The 21,507-nt window shown below is 38.0% G+C and overlaps 1 protein-coding gene across 1 annotated transcript in view; it reads left to right on the top strand.

Annotated features, from left to right (window-relative positions):
* MAOA (monoamine oxidase A) overlaps positions 1 to 21,507 on the top strand; it is an 87,361-nt gene that overhangs the window by 5,407 nt on the left and 60,447 nt on the right. Inside the window, exon 2 of the mRNA XM_045187515.3 lies at positions 16,146 to 16,240. Within this exon, the coding sequence (XP_045043450.3) occupies positions 16,146 to 16,240 (95 nt within the window). The remainder of the gene's footprint in view (positions 1 to 16,145; positions 16,241 to 21,507) is intronic.

Genomic DNA, 21,507 nt, shown 5'->3' with positions numbered 1-21,507 from the left:
AGTTGCCTACTGTGCCTCTAGGGATGCGATCCTGGTGGTCATTGAGATCATGCCAGTGTGTGCCCCTGTGAATGTTCAGTGAGTGCACAGTGAAAACACTTTAGTCATAACACAGGATAGTGCTGGCTGATTAAAATTTTTTCCATATTTTTTGAAATGAAATTCCAAGTGTGATATATTAAAAGATATTTCTGAATAGTGTCTAAGCAATAGAGAACTCACCTATATTTTTTATCCACGAGCCGAGCTCCACTACAAGAATTGAACTAGCCTCCCTGAACTTGGTGCTGTGTGAAATCAGCAGGGATTGAGTCTTTCTGTCATGAGCCAGAAAAGCCATTGTGCAAGAAGATTGACTGATAGTGTTTTGAATGTTGACAATTGAGTGTACAACATACCAGAATTTCCCTTTTTGCTGAAATATTTCACCCTGAAGTCATTTCTGCTAAAGGCATTTTAGTCATGTTAACCCAGAACTTGGAAGCACATACTTGTGGCTTTGTAGTGGTTAAGAAAGCTTATATTAAAAAATGACACTTTTTTTGGTGCCTTAGTTATGTAGATACTCTGAAGTTCAGTTCAGGCTGAGCATTAACTTTCTGCTTTTTAGGATATTTCTTTGCCCCGATTTTGTATTTTTTCTCAAAAATAAACTAATACTTTTACTTTATAAACTTATTTTTATATTGAATGAAGAATACAAGAATTATATTTTGGGGGGTTCTAATTTTTTGATATCTTCATGGTTGAATGAACTTTATCTTACATTTAATGGGCAATTTTGGCATTTTGGTTCAAAGATTTTAAGTTGCCCTGATTCATAATGTTAGACAAAAACATAACGAGGAATACATTATCCAAGGAAAATAAAAATTGATGGTAAAACTATGAAATATTTTTCAAAATAAAAAGATAAAACAGTCCTAATAATCAACTTGTCTCAAACATGACAGCATTTTAAAATGTAAGTGAACTTCTTTTGATTCATTTTGTGCAGTTCTAATAACTCACAGCTAAAATGAGAAGTCACTATCATTATGAAATCTATCCATTTTGTATATATGAAAGTATAGACTTCAAGCAAGTGCTAATTAGATGTCTATACTCTTGCAAACCCCTGCAAGTGATATAAAACTTATAACTTCAATCTTTCTTGGTATACCTGATCCAAATACTGGCAAGATTTGTCATATGGAAAATAAGTTTATGTCACATCTACACAAAGATTTTGTGACCCAATATTCACCAAGAGCAGGCTTCCACATTCCTTTTTCTCAATAAGTTGTCTCTGTGACCCAATTATACTATACTTATATGATTATTATTAAAATAATTAATATAAAATTATAGAAGTATAATTATTTCAATAATACTTATATAATTATTGAAATTATTAATTTAAATTATTAAAATATATTTAATTACTGTTGAATATATTTTAAAATATATATTTTTCATATTAGCTGAGGATTATTTATAGATTCAAACCAATTAGTACTGGCAAAATGACAAAATTGCCCATTAAATGTAAGATAAAGTTCATTCAACTTGTAAAATTAGATGTTGGGTTAAGTTCTATATGTATAGCTTCCAGTATCTTTTTTAGTAATTGGAAGCTTCTTAAAGGTCTGTCTCTTCAGCTTTCTCTTTCAGACTCCTCCTCAATATTTTTTTCTTCCATTTTGTTTTCTGGAAATGGTTTGCATCATGTCTCATATTGACATCCTACACTACCTTAAATCAGGATTTGGGTCTTACAGGTTCTCATTCACACTTTCCCCGTGGCTCCTCTGAGCCTTAGTTAAAAGCCCTTTTCTAGTTGTTGGTAGGCCAGAGTAATTAAAACGCCACTTTGTAGCAATATTTAATGAATTGATTAGGTCAGAGTGTCCATAAAACCAAAAAACACATTAGCTTTGAGAGTTGACTTATGTTCAAAGTCACAGAATTGCACCCTGTAAAAGTTCAAAAGTACCAAAACTGAGATTCCAAGGATCAAGTGAATTACCATATGCCACAAAATTCTTAGTGGCATAACTTGACTTTTGGCCTCTAAAATATTGACCATTAGGACAGTGCTCCTTCTATACCCTGCCTCCCTGGGCTTGCTCTATATGGTCATTCATAGAATTGTAGTAAACCTTATTGTTGCTTTACTTTGAGGCTTGATGGTCTAAAACCTAGTAGTGACTGCTGTTACACAGCAATTTATACTTTAAATATATTACATGTAATGTTACTGATTCATGAACATTTAAATTAAAAATATGGGGTACTCTATTAGGTCAAATGACCTTTATATAAAGAATTTATTTCTTTCTTGAAAAATTGTTCCTAGTATGTGCAAGACAGTACATAGTGATTGTTTGAATAGTTTAGATAAGTGGTTCTTAACCTTTTGGATCAAATGTCCCTTTGGATATCTGATGAAAGCTATTAGACCTTTTCACCAAAAATATGCATATTTATATGGATATACTTTTTTTCTGCAACAAGCCAATATCTGATGTTATGGAAATCTCTTTAGTGTCACTGCCCCTGTAGTGTATATATTTTGGACTCATACTGAGATGTCACAAAATTGGTGATAAATAAGAATTTAAAGGATTTTTTAGGTCATTAAATAGTTAATAATGAATTTGTAAATAGACAATGATAAAAAGTCAAGACATCCTGGCTGAGATACTAGGCACCTGCATTTTCCACATTAAGACCATGATAAATAGAACAGTGAACCTGACATGGCTTGAGAATAAATAATCTGGAGCCCTGGCTGGTGTGGCTCAGAGGATTGAGTGCTGGCCTGCAAACCAAAGGGTCGCTGGTTCGATTCCCAGTCAGGGCACATGCCTACATTGTGGGCCAGGTCCCCAGTAGAGAGTGTGTGCGAGAGGCTCTCCCTTTCTTTCTCCCACCCTTCCCCTCTCTCTAAAAATAAATAAAATAAAATCTTTAAAAAATAAAATAAAAATAAATAATCTGTGGAGAAAACATTGGTGAAGAAAATGGAAGCCTGTGTGGCTGATGTGGTTTTTTAGTAGTTTTTTAAGACTGGTATTTACAGATCTTACATATTAAAGTGAAGCCATTGTTGTCAAATACTGTCATGTGCCACTTAATGGAGGTGGTTATATTCTGAGAAATGCATCATTGAGCAATTCTATTGTTCTGCAAACATCATAGAGTGTACTTCCACCAACCTGGATAATACAGCCTACTATACACCTAGGCTATATAATATACCACCATCATATATGCAATCTGTCATTTATCAAAATATCATTATGCAGTGCATGATTATACGCACTTCTGATTTAATATGCATGTGTAATAATTTATAAAGATCATTGATCATTGAAGCATTTTACAAAATTCAGACCCAAATGAAAGAGTTAAGTTCTCTACTTTATCTGTCAGTTCATTTCTCTCTGCAACAACCATGAGAGGCACAGGACTCCTTATACGTAGTAAGGGTTATAACTATGAGCGTGAAGTGCTCTTGGTGCTTGAGATTGGTTCAATGGTGATACAGAGAAGGGAACAAAAAATGAGTGATGGGGAAATGATTTCATGGAGGAAATAGTACTTGACAAAAGTGCTGTGGATTTTGGATAAAATCTGAAATGTAATGAAGTTGACCTTTTAGGTAACCATTTCCAGGTTAAATGAATTCACTGTGACCTGTGGCTTAAATCAAAACCCTTTATCCTGCATTTGTTTGTCCATTCATTTAATAAGTATTTCTTAATTAACTGGTCACTATATGCCTTGAGCAAAATTTATGATTTTTGCTCTCTGTTTTCCTGCTTCAGGAATATTGCTTTTAAAACTTCACTATGAGCTGATGTTTGATGATGCTTTTTATTGTCCTCAGAGTAAGTATTCAATCCAAGAATCCAAGTATCAGTTATGTAAGAATGTTGTCGTCCAGAGACCACTTCACTGAATCATAGAAAATTAACTTAAAAAATTTAGTGTGATGTATACTATACACATTCCTAGGTGGTGATAAATGTCAAAGTTGAACAAGCATGTCACTTTTAAGAATACATGGAAAGAACTAAAAGAGTCAGCAGAGCATAAGCCAGAGCTACATTAAAGCTTTATTTCATTACTTTGAGCTTGTGTTCTACGCATTGTTCACCTGGGACCTTGCCTAAGGTAGTTTATTACTGTAAATATTTGAACAATATTTTAAGATATGAATCAGCTTTCCCAAAATGTGTTTTGAGGTTTTTTTTTTCTTTTTTTAAGGCAGAGGGTAGAGAAATGCTGAGTTAAACAGGTCTCTTCATTATAGGACTAGTCAGGGCCTTTAATATGCCAGTGTACACGATACATTTCCCAGAAAGAGAAATAGCATGAGATATCCCAACTTCCATGAACATTGATACTTTCCCTGGAGCATCTTGAGGACTAGTGTTCCATAAAATATTATGGAAACTACTGCTTTAAACCACAGTGCATCTTAGTGTGCAGAATCTGAGGACAGGAGTGTGGTGCGCGCCCTTGGTGTATTTTAAATTTCAATGAAAGAATAGGATGAAAAATGAATTAAGGGGTAATTGCATTCCCTAGCTTGGGTGAGATCCATTTATCTAAAGTGAAGATGAATGCTGAATAATAATCAAAGAAATTGGGGCTGTCTAGACAACCAGTCTATCCAATTCAGGACAAATTAAAGTTAATTGTTAGTTTTTATCTCTTTATCATTTGAGACAACACTGTCTTTGAGCTTAACAAAAGGGTTAGAAGATTTAGCATTTTCAAAAGCAGAGAATTGTTTCTGAAAAGAAGCAGGAAATACAGATGAATATACAGATAGATAAATGGTTGGATGGATGGATGGATAGGTAAATGATAGATATATAGATAGATAGATACAAATGGTTGTATGTACCAAACAAATGTGTATGCATGTGGTATTCTCTGTTGCTTTTTGCTAAAAAGTGCAATACTGGTTCAAAGACCAGAAAATGTACTAGTAGTATTTAGAATCTGCTGAGTTTTAATATTTCTAATGTGCCAGGTGGTAATGTGTGCTAAGAAAAAAAACAGGATAACAGGGTCAGATGATTATATCACTCATCTATATTACAATAGGATCACTGGACATTATTATTATCATTATTTCTTTTTGCGAAGAATACACTACACTTAAAGGTTTCTTCTAGTGAGGAAGTGGAGAAACTAGATCGTTTGGTAGAAGGAAAACCAAGTTAAGAACAAACTGACAGTAACCAGAGGGGAGGTGGGAGGGGATAATGGGGGGAAAGGAGAAGAGTTTTCAGGAACAACTATAAAGGACACATGGACAAAACCAAGGGGGATTTGGATCAGGGGAGGGAGGTAGGGATAACTGGGTTTGGGGGAGAGGAGGGCGGAAAATAGAGACAACTGTATTTGAACAACAATAAAAAGATTAAAAGAAAGAAACAAATAAACAAACCAGAAATTTAACTGGAAAGGGTGGCATGAGTGAAATGGACCAATTTCTGTTTTTCTGAAATAAAGCATGGTGAATGTGCTTTAAGAGGTAAGGTAAAGGAAAGACCCTTGCTGAGGTAAAGAAGGCAAGAGTAAGTGTGAAGCTAGGTTCTACAGTAACAAGATACTAAGATTTATATCTCAGGAAGTAAAGGACTATTTCCTTGAAATCTTTATTGAAGATGTTTTTTAAAGTATATTTTATTGATTATGCTATTACAGTTGCCCCATTTTTCCCCTTTATCCCCCTCTGCCCTGCACCCCCTCCCACCAACATTTGCCCCCTTAGTTCATGTCCATGGGTCATACATAGAAGTAGTTTGGCTTCTACATTTCCTATACTATTCTTAACCTCCTCCTCTCTATTTTGTACCTATCATTTATGCTTTTTATTCCCTGTACCTTTTCCCCCCATTCTTACCCCTCCCACTCCCTGCTGATAACCTTCCATGTGATATCCATTTCTGTGATTCTGTTCATGTCCTATTTGTTTGCTTAGTTTGTTTTTGGTTTTGTTTTTAGGTTCAGTTGTTGGTAGTTGTGAGTTTGTTGTAATTTTACTGTTTATAGTTTTGATCTTCTTTTATTAAGTAAGGCCCTTTAAAATTTCATATAATAAGGGCTTGGTGATGATGAACTCCTTTAACTTGATCTTATCTGGGAAACACTTTATCTGCCCTTCCATTCTAAATGATAGCTTTGCTGGATAGAGTCATCTTGGATGTAGGTCCTTGCCTTTCATGACTTTGAATACTTCTTTCCAGCCCTTCTTGCCTGCAAGGTTTCTTTTGAGAAACCACCTGATAGTCTTATGGGAACTCCTTTGTAGGTAACGGTCTCCTTTTCTCTTGCTGCTTTTAAGATTCTCTCCTTGTCTTTAACCTTGGATAACTCAATTATGATGTGTCTTGAGGTTTTTTAATTTTATTCTCACCCAAGGACATGCTTATTTATTTTAGAGGGAAGGGAAAAGAAGGAGAGAGAAAAGGAGAGAAACACCGATATGAAAGAGAAACATTGATCAGCTGCCTCCTGTATGTGCCCCAACTGGGGATGGAACCCACAGCCTAGACATGTACCCTGAATGGGAATTAAACCTGTGTCCACTCATTCAGTTTATGGGACAACACTCCAATCAACTGAGCCACACAGCCAAGGCCACTGCAGATGTTATTAACTCCTTCTTTGGGTACACTGTGTGGGTTCAATCATTTACTATATCATTGCTATGGGAAGAGTAGCTATCTCAGTATGTTGGAAGCAGTGCAGAATCTGTGGGAATACAGTTTTCATGGGCAGCAGCTTTAAGAAGCTGGAACTTGGCTTGAGATTGCCACGACAACCTCAAAATGCTGGCTGCCTACTGTCACCCTGGCTCTCCAGATATAATAATTAGGACTACCATTGCCTGAACTCTCAAACGAGGTGAGCTTTTAGTAGAGTTGCTTTAAAAAAAAAAAAAAACCTCTCTAATAAATCCATTAACCTACTTTATTTTGGTTTCTGTAAAATTCAAATGATTGAAGACAGAAATCAGGAGAGGAACTGTATTGTTGGGTTTTTTTCCTTGAATAAATGCCTACCTAAGTAGGTTAAATTTAAATTTTATTTCCTCTGTTACTTTTTATTAATTTTGATTTTTTATTGTTATTCAATTACAGTTGTGTGCCTTTTCTCCCCATCCCTCTACCCGACCCCAGCCAAACCCACATCCCTCCCCCACTTCCAACCTCCCTCTTGATTTTGTCCATGTGTCCTTTAGAGTAGTTCCTGTAATCCCCTCTCCTCACTGTCCCCTCCCCACTCCCCCCTGTCTGTTGTTAGATTGTTCTTAACTTCAATGTCTCTGGTCATATTTTGTTTCCTTTTTTTTTTCTATTTATTATGTTCCAGTTAAAGGTGAGATCATACGGTATTTGTCCCTCACCGTCTGGCTTATTTCACTTAACATAACGCTCTCCAGTTCCATCCATGCTGTTGCAAAGGGTAGAAGATCCTTCTTTCTCTCCGCTGTGTAGAATTCCATTGTGTAAATATACCACAGTTTCTGGATCCACTCGTTTGCTGATGGGCACTTAGGTTGCTTCCAGTACTTGGCTATTGTAAATTGTGCTGCTATGAACATTGGGGTGCGTAGGTTCTTTTGGATTGGTGTTTCAGGGTTCTTAGGGTATAATCCCAGCAGCAGAATTGCTGGGTCAAAGGGCAGTTCCATTTTCAGTTTTCTGAGGAAATTCCATACTGTTTTCCACAGTGCCCTCACCAGTCTGCATTCCCACCAACGGTGCACTAGGGTTCCCTTTTCTCCACATCCTCTCCAACATTTGTTTGTGGATTTGTTTATGTTGGCCACTCTGACTGGTGTGAGATGGTACCACATTGTAGTTTTAATTTGCATCTCTCTGATGGCTAGTGATGCTGAGCATCTTTTCATATGTCTCTGGCCCTCTGTATGTCTTCCTTGGAGAAGTGTCTGTTCAAGTCCTTTGCCCATTTTTTAATTGGGTTGTTTCTCTTCCTGGAGTGGAGTCATGTGACTTCTTTATATATTTTGGAGATCAGGCCCTTGTCTGAGGTATCATTAGCAAATATGTTTTCCCATACTGTTGGTTCTGTTTGTAATTTGGTGCTGTTTTCTTTAGCCATGCAGAAGCTTTTTATTTTGATGAGGTCCTATTTGTTTATTCTTTCCTTTATGTCCCTTGCTTTAGGGGTCGTGCCTGTGAGGATGTTGCTGCATGGAATGTCTGAGATTTTCCTGCCAATGTTTTCCTCGAGGACTTTTATGGTGTTACGACTTAAATTTAAGTCTTTTATCCATCTTGAGTTTATTTTTGTGTATGGCGTAAGTTGGTGATCGAGTTTCATTTTTTTGCACGTAGCTGTCCAGATCTCCCAACACCATCTGTTGAAGAGACTGTTTTTGCTCCATTTTATGCTCCTGCCTCCTTTGACAAATATTAATTGACCGTAAAGACTTGAGTTTATTTCTGGGCTCTCTGTTCTGTTCCATTGGTCTATGTGCCTGTTTGTATGCCAGTACCAGGCTGTTTTGATTACCGTGGCCTTGTAGTACAGTTTGATATGAGGTATTGTGATCCCTCCTGCTTTGTTCTTCTTTCTCAAAATTGCTGCAGCTATTCGGGTTTGTTTATGGTTCCATATAAATTTCTGAAATGTTTGTTCTATATCTGTGAAATATGTCATGGGTACTCTAATAGGGATTGCATTGAATCTATAAATTGCTTTGGGTAGTATGGCCATTTTGATGATGTTAATTCTTCCAATCCATGAGAATGGTACATGCTTCCATTTGTTTGTGTCTTCCATAATTTCTTTCTTCAGTGTTGTATAGTTTTCTGAGTACAGGTCTTTTACCTCCTTGGTTAGGTTTATTCCTAGGTACTTTATTTTTCTTGTTGCTATATCAAATGGGATTTTTTTCCTGATTTCTGTTTCAGCTGTTTCGTTGTTGGTATACAGGAATGCCTTTGATTTCTGAGTATTGACTTTGTATCCGGCTGTTTTGCCAAATTCATTTATTAGGTCGAGTAGTTTTTTGGTGGAGTCTATAGGACTTTCTATGTACACTCTCATGTCATCTGCAAACAGTGACAGTTTCATTTCCTCCTTTCCAATTTGGATGCCTTTTATTGCTTTTTCTTGTCTGACTGCTGTGTCTAGGACTTCCAATACTATGTTGAATAGGAGTGGTGAGAGAGGGCATCCTTGTCTTGTTCCTGATCTTAGTGGGAAAGCTCTAAGTTTTTGTCATTGAGTATGATGTTGGCTGTAGGTCTCTCATATATGGCCTTTATGATGTTGAGGAATGCTCCCTCTATTCCCACTTTGCTGAGTGTTTTTATCAGAAATGGGTGCTGTATCTTATCAAATTTTTTTCCACATCTATTGATATGATCATGTGATTTTTGCCTTTGCTGTTGTTGATGTGATGTCTTATGTTTATTGATTTGCGAATATTGTACCATCCTTGCATACCTGGGATGAATCCCACTTGGTCATGGTGGATGATCTTTTTACTGTATTGCTGGATGCGGTTTGCCAATATTTCTTGAGAATATTACCATCTATGTTCATCAGCGATATTCGCCTGAAGTTTTCATTCTTCGTTGTGTCTTTATCTGGTTCTGGCATTAGGATGATGCTGGCTTCATAAAAAGAGTTTGGGAGTCTTCCATCACTTTGGATTTTTTTGAATAGTCTGTGAAGGATAGGGGTTAGTTCTTCCTTAAATGCTTTGTAGAATTCTCCTGTGGAACCATCTGGTCCAGGGCTTTTGTGTGTTGGGAGTTTTTTGATGACTGCTTCAATTTGGTCTGCTGTTATTGGTCTGTTCAGGTTTTCTGCTTCTTTATTCAGTTTTGGAAGATTATATTTTCTAGAAATATGTCCATTTCACCTAGGTTTTCAAATTTCTTGGCATACTGTTCTTCATAGTAATTTATTACAATCCTTTGTATTTCTGTGGTTTCAGTTGTAATCTCTCCTCTTTCATTTCTAATTGTGTTTCTTTGAATCCTCTCTCTTTTTTTCTTGATGAGCATGCTTAAAGGCTTGTCGATTTTGTTTATCTTTTCAAAGAACCAGCTCCTGGATTCATTGATCCTTAGAATTGTGCTTTTAGTCTCTATGTCATTTAACTCTGCTCTGATCTTGGTTATTTCCTTCCTTCTGCTTCCTCTGGGCTGTCTTTGTTGTTGTTCCTCAAGTTCTTGTAGCCATAGGGTTAGGTTTTTTGTTTGAAATGTTTCTATCTTTTTAGGTAGGCCTGTGTTGCTATTAACTTCCCTCTCTGGACTGCCTCTGCTGTGTCCCATAGGTTTTGGGTTGTTGTGAGTTCATTTTCGTTTGTTTCCAGAAAGTTTTTGATTTCTTCCCTAATCTCGTTCTTGACCCATTCATTGTTTAATAACATGCTGTTCAGTCTCCATGATTTTGAGTGTTTGGGGTGTTTTCCTTTCGGGTTGGTTTCTAGTTTGAGTGCCTTGTGGTCACAGAAAATGCTTGGTATGATTTCAATTTTCTTGAAATTGTTGAGGCTTGCTTTGTGTCCTATCATGTGGTCTATCTTTGAAAAAGTTCCATGGACACTTGAAAAGAATGTGTATTTTGCTTCTTTCGGATGAAAAGCTCTATATATATCAGTTAAGTCCATTTCCTCTAGGGTATTGTTAAGTGACACAATATCCTTGTTGATATTTTGTTTGGAAGACCTGTCCATTTTTGACAGTGGGGTGTTAAAGTCCTCTACTATAATTTCTTTGCTCTCAATATCTTTCTTGTAGTCCTCCAAGATTTTCTTTATTTATTTGAGTGCTCCTATGTCGGATGCATATATATTTACAATGTTTATGTCTTCTTGGTGGATTCTTCCTTCGAGTATTATGAAGTGACCTTCTGGGTCTCTCTTTATGGCCCTTCTTTGGAGTCTATTTTGTATGATATGAGTGTTGCTACCCCTGCTTTTTTTTCCTGTCCGTTTGCCTGGAAAATTTGTTTCCAGCCCTTCACTTTCAGTCCGTTCAAGTCTTTTGTCCTGAGAAGGGTCTCTTGTAGGCTGCATATGTGTGGGTCATGTTTTCATATCCATTCAGCTATTCTATGTCTTTTGATTGGAGCATTTAATCCATTTACGTTTAAGGGTATTATCAATAGGTAGTTATTCATTGCCATTTTTTCCTGCCTGTGTTCCTCTCTCTTTCTCTTTTCCTGCCTTTCCTTAAAGCAGTCCCTTTAGCATCTCTTGCAGAGCTGATTTGGTGGAAGTGTATTCTTTTAGACTTCTTTTGTCTGGGAAGCTCTTTATTTGGCCTTCTATCTTGATTGAGAGCCTTGCTGGGTAAAGTAGTCTTGGTTGCAGGCCTCTGGTTCTCATTACTTGGAACATTTTTTGCCATTGTCTTCCGGCTTGGAGCATTTCCATGGAGAAGTCAGTTGCTAACCTTATTGGGGCTCCCTTGTATGTTACTTCCTTTTTCTCCTTTGCTGCCTTTAAGATCCTCTCTTTGTCTTGGAATTTTGCCATTTTAATTATGATATGTCTTGCAGTGTGTCTCTTTGCGTTCCTCTTGCTTGGGATTCTCTGTGTTTCCTGGATTTGGGTGACTTTTTCTCTCATCAGATTAGGGAAATTTTCCATCAGTACTTTTTCAAACAGGTTTTCTATCCCTTGCTCTTCTTCTTCTCCTGCTGGTATTCCTATTATATGAATATTGTTACGTTTCATGTTGTCCTGCATTTCCCTTAACCCCTCTTCATTCTTTCTGAGCCTCCTTTCCTTTTCTTGCTCTTTCTGGGTGTTTTTTTCTACTTTGTCCTCCAGCTCACTGATCCGATCCTGTGCTTCATCAAGTCTGCTTTTCATTCCTTCTACTGTGTTCTTCAATTCAGAAATTGTATTCTTCATTTCCTCTTGGCCCTTGTTGATAGTTTCTATTTCCTTTTTCATGTTAATATAGTTTGCAGTGAGTTCATTGTAGTTTCCCTGTAGTTTCTGATAGTTGTCTGTGAGCTCAGAGAGCTCAGTGAGCTTCCTGATAACCATTGCTTTGAAGTCAGTATCTGATAGTTGACTTGCCTCTTTTTCAGTTAGCATTCTTTCTGAGGCTTCCTTCTTTCCTTTCATTTGGGGATTGTTTCTTTGTCTTCCCATTGTTTGTGAGACTCTTCTTGTTAGCCTCTGCTTCTTAAATTGCTCTATTCTGACTCCCTGGGTTTATGGTATGAACTTCTATGGTAGAATGCCAATGGGATTCAGTGGTGCTGTCTCCTTAATCTCCTGTGCTCACTGGTCTTGAGCTGACGTTTGTGGGTGTAACACGGTCTAACTCTGGTCTTTTCAGCACTCCGGGTTTTCTTGTCTTACCTGTGGGAAAAAGAGGAAGGGGGACAAAAACAAAAAAAAGAAGGGAAGGAGGGAAAAAGGGAATAGAAAAGGAAAGGAAGGAAGGAAGAAGGAATAAAGAAAGATTGGAGGCAAGATAAGAAGGAATTTTAACAAAAATTAAAACAAAAGAATAAATAAGAGAAGGCGGGAAGAAGGAATAAAAAAGGTAAAGGATGGAAGGAAGAAGGAATATAAAAAAAAGAAGGACAGAAAGGAAGAAGGAATTCAGGGGGAAAGTAGGAAAGAAAAAAAAAAAAAAGTCTTCTGCTGGCTTTAAACCGGTCAGATTAGTTCTGCTGGTCTTCCTGTCTGTGGAAAGGGAGGGGGTGGTTGGAAGGAGTGGTTTCACTTTTCTCCCTTCCTGAGCCACACTCTTCACTGTTGTTAGCCTGCAGTCCAGTTCCTCAGGGTCCTTCTGCTCCCCACTAGGCCTTTAGTTCACCAGTTGTGCTGTCCTGGAGTTGCACCAATTAGGGGCAACTCACACTCCACCTTCTTGCTCTTTGCTGTCTTAGATGCTAGGGGCTCTTGGTGCTGCTATGGGGTAGTTCAGCCCCCTACTGGGTCGAGTCTTTCCGGGGAATGCAGTCTCCCCTAGTCCTGCAGCTACCCTCTGCTGGGTGTTCTGCCTTAGTCCTAGAGAGCCATTAGGCCCTGCAGGGCTCTATGCACAGGGGTTAGGTAAGAGTTGTAGGTGTGGTCCCTAGCAGGCCTGCAGGCCATAGATCAGCGGATATGCTTCTTTGGGCCTAGGTCGAGCTTGGCTGGCTGGTCCCCAGCTCAGGGCCTGAGTCTCGCAGGCCTGCGGGGCGGCTTTGGGACTGAGTCTCTCGTGGCGGGCCTATCCAGCCACTTTGGGCTTGAGTCCCGCAGCCCTTCGGTCCACTGCTTTGGGCCTGTGGGTGGGGCAGCTAACCTCAGCTCCCAGTGCGCACCCACCCGAGTGTTCAGGTGGGGCCGGGTTTCAGGGTTGGGCGACCAGCCGGGGTTTCAGGTGTGGGTCCCCACTCTGCTAATCTGGGTGTGCGCAATGGGGCTTCAGGTGAGCGCCGGGGCTGCTTTTCTGCGTTCACAGTCCAGGGGCTGAGGGGGGAGGGGCTCCAGAGGCCGAGGCTGCTGCGGAGAGTTCTCTAATTAGCCGCTGGGTGCCTCTTATTTTCTTTTTCTTTTTGAGAAATTCTTCCTATTCAAGCCCCCCTGGTCCAAACATGTACCTGGCTGCTCACACAGCTCAGCCTGGCTCTCTCCCAAGAATCCTGCAGCAAACCCAGCGCTCCGGCCGGGGCTTCAGCCGCCCTGGTCCCCGCGCAAGTCCCGGGGACCTTATTGTCCTTAAGCACTCTTCTTTACCGTCTGATCTTTCAATGTCCTCTATCTTTGGTCTCCGATCATATATGCCGGAATACCATTGGCTGTTCACTCTGCTCCTCAGATCAGCTAGGTATTTCACTGGTGTTGAGGGGAAGTGGACTCCGCTCCCACCTATCTCGCGGCCATATTGGCTTCACTCCTCTGTTACGGAACTGTATTGTTTTAAAGCCATCATTCCCATTTAAAACACTTAAATTGCAAAATTATTAAAAATTTGCCTTTCTATGATCTGCTATTTTCCCATTTTCTGGTTTTTGCATTTTGAATGTAGTCAGATCCTTTATCCCATACCACATACATAATAATCTCAAAATGACAATACCAATACTAGTACCAATGAAATGGTTACTGAACAAAATATTTGCAGTTCTTTTTGTTTTTAAGATATATGCCATTAGGAGTGACCTATCAAATTACTAGGTTTAAAAATCAATGAGAATAGTTCATCTCCTCTACCACTGTTATACATATTTAGATATCATTTGTATCATTTTACTAATCTTATCCCTGGTGTTATTCTTTTCCCTCTTTCACTCTAATGTTCTGACTAATGATTTTTTTTCTCCTTGAAGTATATTTATCTCTGTAGTCAGCTTCATATTTTTTCTAATAGAAGTATAAAGATAACTAGGTATAAAATACCATTAGAAGTAAAAAATATATATATTTAAAAATAAGTGTGTACACACATATATTTTCTTACTCTGTGAGCCGAGAGGCTCTAGAAGCAGTGACACCCCAAGTAACAATGGGACACACCAAGAGTCCAGATATTGGTTTCTAATAAAAGGAACAAAGGCTCATGGGAGAAATGGCTGATTCTAGGACCAGGGCAGAGAGAGAAATGATGAGATTGGAACATCTTGTAATGCCAGAAATTAAGGAAGTACACAGACACATATATACAAAATGATGGGAGCATGTCAAAGCAACACACGAGACAATTGAAACAGCTCCCAGTGACCAAAGCTAGAAGAATTTGAGCAAAACAGAATAAACAATGTGGTATTGGATTATAATCCAAAGTATAAAACAGCCATTTATGAGTCCATATTGATATAAATACATCATTAAACACATAAATAAATGGGGGGAAAGAGACAAATCTCTTGAGCAGAAGAATTCAAAATAATTTATGTGTTTACTTCATCCTCAAGGAACTGGGGCATAACTTCCCACTTCTTTTTTTAATTTTTATTTTTCATTACAGTTTATATTCATTATTATTTTGTATTAGTTTTCAGATGTATAGCATAGTGATTAGATAATCATATACTTTACAAAGCAGTCCCCCAATATTTCCAGTCCCTACCTGGCACCATACATAGTTATTACAGTATTATTGACTATATTTCCTATGCTGTATTTTATATCCCTGGCACTATTTTGTGGCTACCAACTTGCAATTTTTATTCCCTTTACCTTCTTCACCTAGCCCCCCAAGCCTTTCTGGCAAATCTGTTCTCTGAATCTTCTAAAGTGTAGGTTGTGCATAGACTTCTGTTCAAAGAGTATAGCATGGAAGGAGCGGGGGTAGCTTTTACAGTAGAGAAACCTGGCAAACAATAACTCAGCCAGTTGGTCAAGATTAACATCAATGATAAGTAATGTCAATAACAGGCACCTTTGATATAATGTTAATTCACAACACTTTCTCCACTTTTCTGGTATTAGTATACTGGTTTAAAATCAAGCTTTTATGAAAGTTTTTATGTACAATTGAAAATGTTTTCTTAGCTTTAAGTGAATGAATCAGGTATAAAGCATAGTATCTACCTTTGGTAACTTTAAATGGAGTGGGGAAAACATGATCTGGCAAGCATGTAATACAAGTATTACATCACAGGAAGTGATTATAGGGGAGTTTTAAGTTGAGAAAAGCACAGATATACTGAGATGTAGCCAGGGGAAGTTTCCAGGAAAACTTACTCTTCTGTTTATACAATCAGGATTTCTGGAAGAGGTGCACAATAAAGACTGATTAAAGGTGCACCAAGTTCTTTTAAATGTGATTTGATTATTTTTGAACTACAAAATATATATTTAAAAATTATTATACTTTGTTCAACTATACTTTTGATAGATAATAAAAATATGATGGGTAATATAATATATTATAATATATATCATATATTATATATTATATTATATATTATATTGTATGTTTATATTTTATATATATATTTATATAATATATGATATATTATAAAGTTAATCATAGTACAGTCAGAATATGTTAAAAAGACAGAAAAATCAATGGATTCTGTATGATACCTTGCATTAACTTTATGTGTAGATCTGATTAAATCTTGGATGTTTCATGTTTAGATGTTAATGTGTTCTTTGATTTTGTTTCTCTTTTTTTTTTTTTTCCTTTTAGGATTATCTGCAGCTAAACTGTTAGCTGAACTTGAAGTTAGTGTTTTGGTTTTAGAAGCCCGGGACAGAGTTGGAGGTAGAACATACACTGTAAGAGTAAGTAATTTAAATACTTATATGTAATATCTCACACAAAGTAGAAGCAGGATCATTGGAAGACACAGAGCTAGAAGAGATCTCAAGAGTTCATGCAGTGAAGCCATTTGTCCTCCATAGCCCTAAACTACTCTGTCAAATAAGTGTCCCTTCTTTTCAATAAGCACTCACCAAAAGTGTGACAGTCTCTGACCTTCAGGAGCTTACATTCTAATGAAGAACACAAACGTGAACAAATAACTTTAGCACAATGTCAAAATTTCTATACTAGAGACCTAAATAGAGGATGTAGTGTCTCAGGGTGGGGTTACAGTTCGACCCGACTCAACGTAACTATACACCCATGACACAAGTGCACTTAGTATAGGTTCCTTGTTTATTTATCCAAGGATACAAAACTTAAAAGAAGTGTAGCTGCAGTAAGAAGAAACAAATATAGCATATTTTTGCATAACTTTTTCCTTGGTCTTTGTTCCCTTAATGGTGTGCTGCTGCCAGAGATACTTTTTGATCAGGTAGAGTCATCTAGACATGACAAGAAACCCAGTTCTCACTACATCACTGATTTTTATACAGCATACCTTGTTTTATTGGTGCCTTGCAGACATTGCATTTTTTTAATTATGAATTGAAGGTAACAATCTCCACCAGCAAAATGTTTATGACTTGCTGAAGGCTCAGATAATGGTTATCATTTTTTAGCAATATAGTATTTTTAAATTACAGAATGTACATTGTTTTTTAGACACAATGCTATTACGCACTTAATAGGCTACATTATAGTATAAACATACCTTTTATATGCATTGAGACTAAAAAATTATGTGAGTCCCTTTATTGGATATTTGCTTTATTGCTGTGGTCTGGAACCAAACCTGCCATCTCTCTAAGGTCTGCCTGTGCTTGAGATTATATCACCATTCTGGAACAATGCACACTAACTATTGATTAATACTATTCAAGGAAATGGATGCAGGTGGTTGAACCTCTGGCAGCAGATAAAAGTATACAGCTAGATGACATAGGGTGGGAAGGAAATAGGGCCAAAGATGGAATTTTGGGGAGCATGTAGATTTAAGGGGGGCGGAGGCACAGGAGGACCACATTAGAACAGTGCCATTCAAATCAGTACAGGAAAGAGGAAGGTAGGCTAAATAGTCAAATACCATCAGCATTTGATATACGATGAAGATTGAAAAGACCTTTGTTTTGGGCAGTTAAAAGGTCATTTATGAGACTCTGTTAGAGCACACAAATAGAGTATTAAAGGCTGGGGACTGGCTGTAGGGACAAAATGAAATTATTGAAGTGACTGGAAGGAAAAGAAGCATCTGTCTAATTAGAAGATGTATCAGACTTAGAACAGAATGGCTTGTATCATGATAATAAGAATGGCTTAAGCAATACAAACATTCAATTATTTTACATAAGAAGTCTGGTGGTAGGTAGTTCAGGCTAGTGCAGGGGTTCAGCTTTGTCATCAAGATTATGCTCTTTTAGTCTTTCACCTTATTCTTTATATGTTGGCTTATTGCCAGTGGTAACAAGATGGATACTGCATCTCTGAGCATCAGGTCCTCATTTAAGGCAGGAAAGAGCATGAAGAGGTGACCAAGTTACCTACCACTGAGTTTTTCCTTTACCCCAAGACCCCAGCAGACATTTGCTTGTGTCCTATTGGTCAGAGTTAGGGTACTTAACTACCCTTAGCTGCTAGGGATCCTGGGAAAGCAAGTATTTAACATTTTCAAGATACATAATAAAAGCAGGCATGGGAAAGAGAATATGAATGGATATGGAGTAGCCAAAGAGCAACATCTAAACTAAGATATTCTACCAGCTGTTTCAGTCACACCATGCTATGCTCCTCTCTGTCATTTGCTTCTTACATTTTTAGATGTACAGGGGTATATGATGGGCCTATTTTCACTTTGTTCAGCTCTAAGACAGCTCTACAGCCTTGGTTTTCAAAGTGTCCTATAGGCCCCTAGCTTCAGAATCACCTTGGAGCTTGATAGAAATGCAGAATCTCAGGACCTGTCTCAGACCTGCTGAAGCTGAATCTGCATTTTGCCAGGGAATACTACAGAAATGCTCCTCTATCATGTATATTTGTTTGCTTGCTTACTTGCTTTAAATTACTGTATATCCAGAATAATTGTATATGGAGAATTTCTTAGTACTTCCTCAGATGTAGTCCCCTGGGAAGTTATTGTTCTGGGAGTGAGGAGACTGGGATTCTGGCCCCTATACTGGCTTGACACACTGTCTTACCTTGGGTAAGTCTTACTAGTTCTTTACATCTCATTGTTCTGATCTGAGCAGTGAGATTCAATTTAAATGTAGTTGAAGCTCGCTTCCAACTCAAATTCTAATTGAAGGCAAGTGTTTGTAGTTAAAAAGAAAGATTGCATATTCTGCCTGTACAACCTCATTAGATATGATTCTCCTGTCATTTTCTGTTGCCCTTTAGCCATACTTTTCTTATCTCTAAAACCTTTGGGTATTAAATAAGAACATCAGGCATGTTGCAGATTTTCAGTTAAGAATAAATTTCTTTGTATAAGGGAAATGAGAATTCTAATATGTTATTGGCCCAGGCTGCTTTTTCATGCTGCATAGTTTATGTATGTTGACACTATACAGGAACTATTGTATATTGATCATGATATTATAACTCCCCTTAGTTATATAAGAAAGGAACCCTGAAATGCTTGAAAACTAGAATTTAACATTTATAAGATTTCAAATGAATAGGAAAAAGGGGGCTTTAGGAAACAGGAACAGAAATGGGATTTAATAAGAAACTGAATTGAATAATATCATAATTGCATCTAATAGTATAAGCAATTAGGATTACTTGTTGAGGAGATGACATAAAAGTTAATTACTCTGGATCTTTAAGTACTGAAATGTCAAATTTAATATTGTCACTTGGCAGCTGTTCAGATAGGTCTTCTATTAGTTCAGAACTTTCCAATTTTTTTCTAGTGTGATTCCTCTATAATTCTCAAAAACCAAATTAATTAAGTTGAAATGCCTGCAGGGCTACCAAAGGAATGGTGTATTTGTTTTCTAATAGGGTTGCATGTTTGTGGACTCTTCAAAGGCTGTGTAATGAGATTGAAATCAAGACCCTAAAGACTGAGGTACAACACGTCAGTCATTCTGCCCTCAGCAGTCAGGTTTAGGCACGGAAGGGCAGGGCCGAATCCTTCCTGGGGTGAGGGGTATCCTTTCCCCTCAGGCTGCTGCTTTTTGGAGGGGAGTGGTCTGCCTGAGCAGGATGATTGCTGCATATGGGGGTTGGCTCAGCACTGGATTCCAGCAGCTACTCTCTCAGTTCTCTCCCCAAGGCTCCATCCCCAGTCTCTCCTCAAGCATCTCCAGTCCACTCTGCCCCTCCCCTTTTCCAGGGATCTACTGACTCTGGCTATCTCCTTCAATTGTTAATCCGGTCACTTTGCACTCAGCAGTCAGGCTTAAGCTCCACAGGGCCAGGGCAGAATTCCTCCTGGGGTCCGGGCTATTGTTTCCCCTCAGGCTGCTGCTGTTCAGAGGGGGGAGGTCTTCCTGAGCAGGATGGCTTCTGGGGGATGAGTCAGCACCAGGACCCTGGTGTCTACTCTCTTAGTTTTCTCCCCCAAGCTTCAGTCCTTAGACTCTCTTCTGGCATCACCAGCCCACTATGCCCTTGCCGTTGCCAGAGCCCAGGGTAAATGGCTGCAAATGAAAATTTGTGTGTTGGCCTTTTAAACTGCTCCTGCATCTCCAGCCATCTGTCTCTGCAGCCCTGCCACTTTTCACTGTTGGTTGATATCTGTGTATATTTTGGGCCCTGGTGCTCTAGGTGGGAATCCTAGCTTAGGGCTTAGCCCCCATTCTTCTCAGGGAGATCTAACTGGACACTTAATTATCCCTCTGGCACTGCTGCCCGTGGACACCCAGCCAGCTCTCTCAAGTCTCCACCGCACTCCCTACCAGTCACATTTTGAAGCATACATGAAATGCATATATTATAAGAAAAATATAATTTATTGAAATTAACACTGAGTTAAAAAGAAATAGAAAATATGAGTACTGCTTTTGCCTCAAAATAAATTGACTCTGTAGTTTATTTTCCCATAGTGAAAATGCTAAGCCTAGATAGCTCTACAGCTCTATAGCTATCTAGGCTTGGTGTCCTACCTAATGTTCAAAGAACAGTTCATTCAATTTATAGACAAACCCTTCTAGAGAACAGAAAGTATGATTATTAACTTAGGAGATTAGCAATACTCTAATGCAGAAAAAACAGACAAGGACTGTAGAAGAAAGGAGAATCATGGGATGATCCCACTCTCATTTATGAACATAGATGCAAAAATCTTAAACAATATGTTAGCAAAGCATATCCTACAATAGAAAGATGATATGAGGTTGAGTTACTCCAGGAAGTCAAAGTTGAATAATACTAGACAATATTCTGGAAATAACATATTAGGTAAATTGTACCAACCCTTCTACACCTGAAATGGAAAGATTGACCTACTTTTCTCCTCACTGGTGCATTGGGGAGGGAGGAGTTTGCTGACCACTGAAGAAGCAAGTGAGAGGCTGAATAATACTTTCAAAAGTCTTACAAAGCTAGGACAACTAAAGGTCAAGCCTAAAGTTCAGAAAAGTGTGTGCGTATGGAGAGAAATGTTGGTAAATTGCTCATGCTTTGGGTTGGACTGTGTCCTAGCACTAAGGACTAGGCCATGAGTACATTCAGCCCAGCTTCATATCGTTCAGGCACAGAAAATGAAATAAAGTTATTAGGTATTGTTAGTGAACCCAGCTACTGGGCAGAAGCAGACATAAATATTCTCTAAGAAAGATATTATCCTCCTAGGATTAAAATTGTTTCCAGTTTTTCAGATTCAACAAATGGCACGCAATAAAAAATAATCAGGTAAACTAGAGAAGGCAATATGAATGAGAATTGGTATAAACAACAAAGTAGAAACGGACCTGTAAAAAGTTATTACAAACACATGGAGAAGTTATAACTCACCAGTATTTAATTTATTGATTAATTCATTGGGAAATGTGTTAATAAAGAAGCTGGAGAAATGTAGAACTGCATTTAAGAGGGGAAAAGTAAACTTCAATTTAAGAAAAAAGCTTGCATATTTATAAACTAATTTGTTAGATATATGCATCTTTTTAATACATTTTTGCACTCTTTTCCTATGATGCATTCTTCCCAGTGTTTTAAAATCACATCAATAGCCCATCAGTGT

The sequence above is a fragment of the Desmodus rotundus genome, chromosome X (assembly GCF_022682495.2).
Source record: "Desmodus rotundus isolate HL8 chromosome X, HLdesRot8A.1, whole genome shotgun sequence".
NCBI classification, from domain to species: Eukaryota; Metazoa; Chordata; class Mammalia; order Chiroptera; family Phyllostomidae; genus Desmodus; species Desmodus rotundus.
This window is presented reverse-complemented; position numbering and strand designations above follow the sequence as displayed.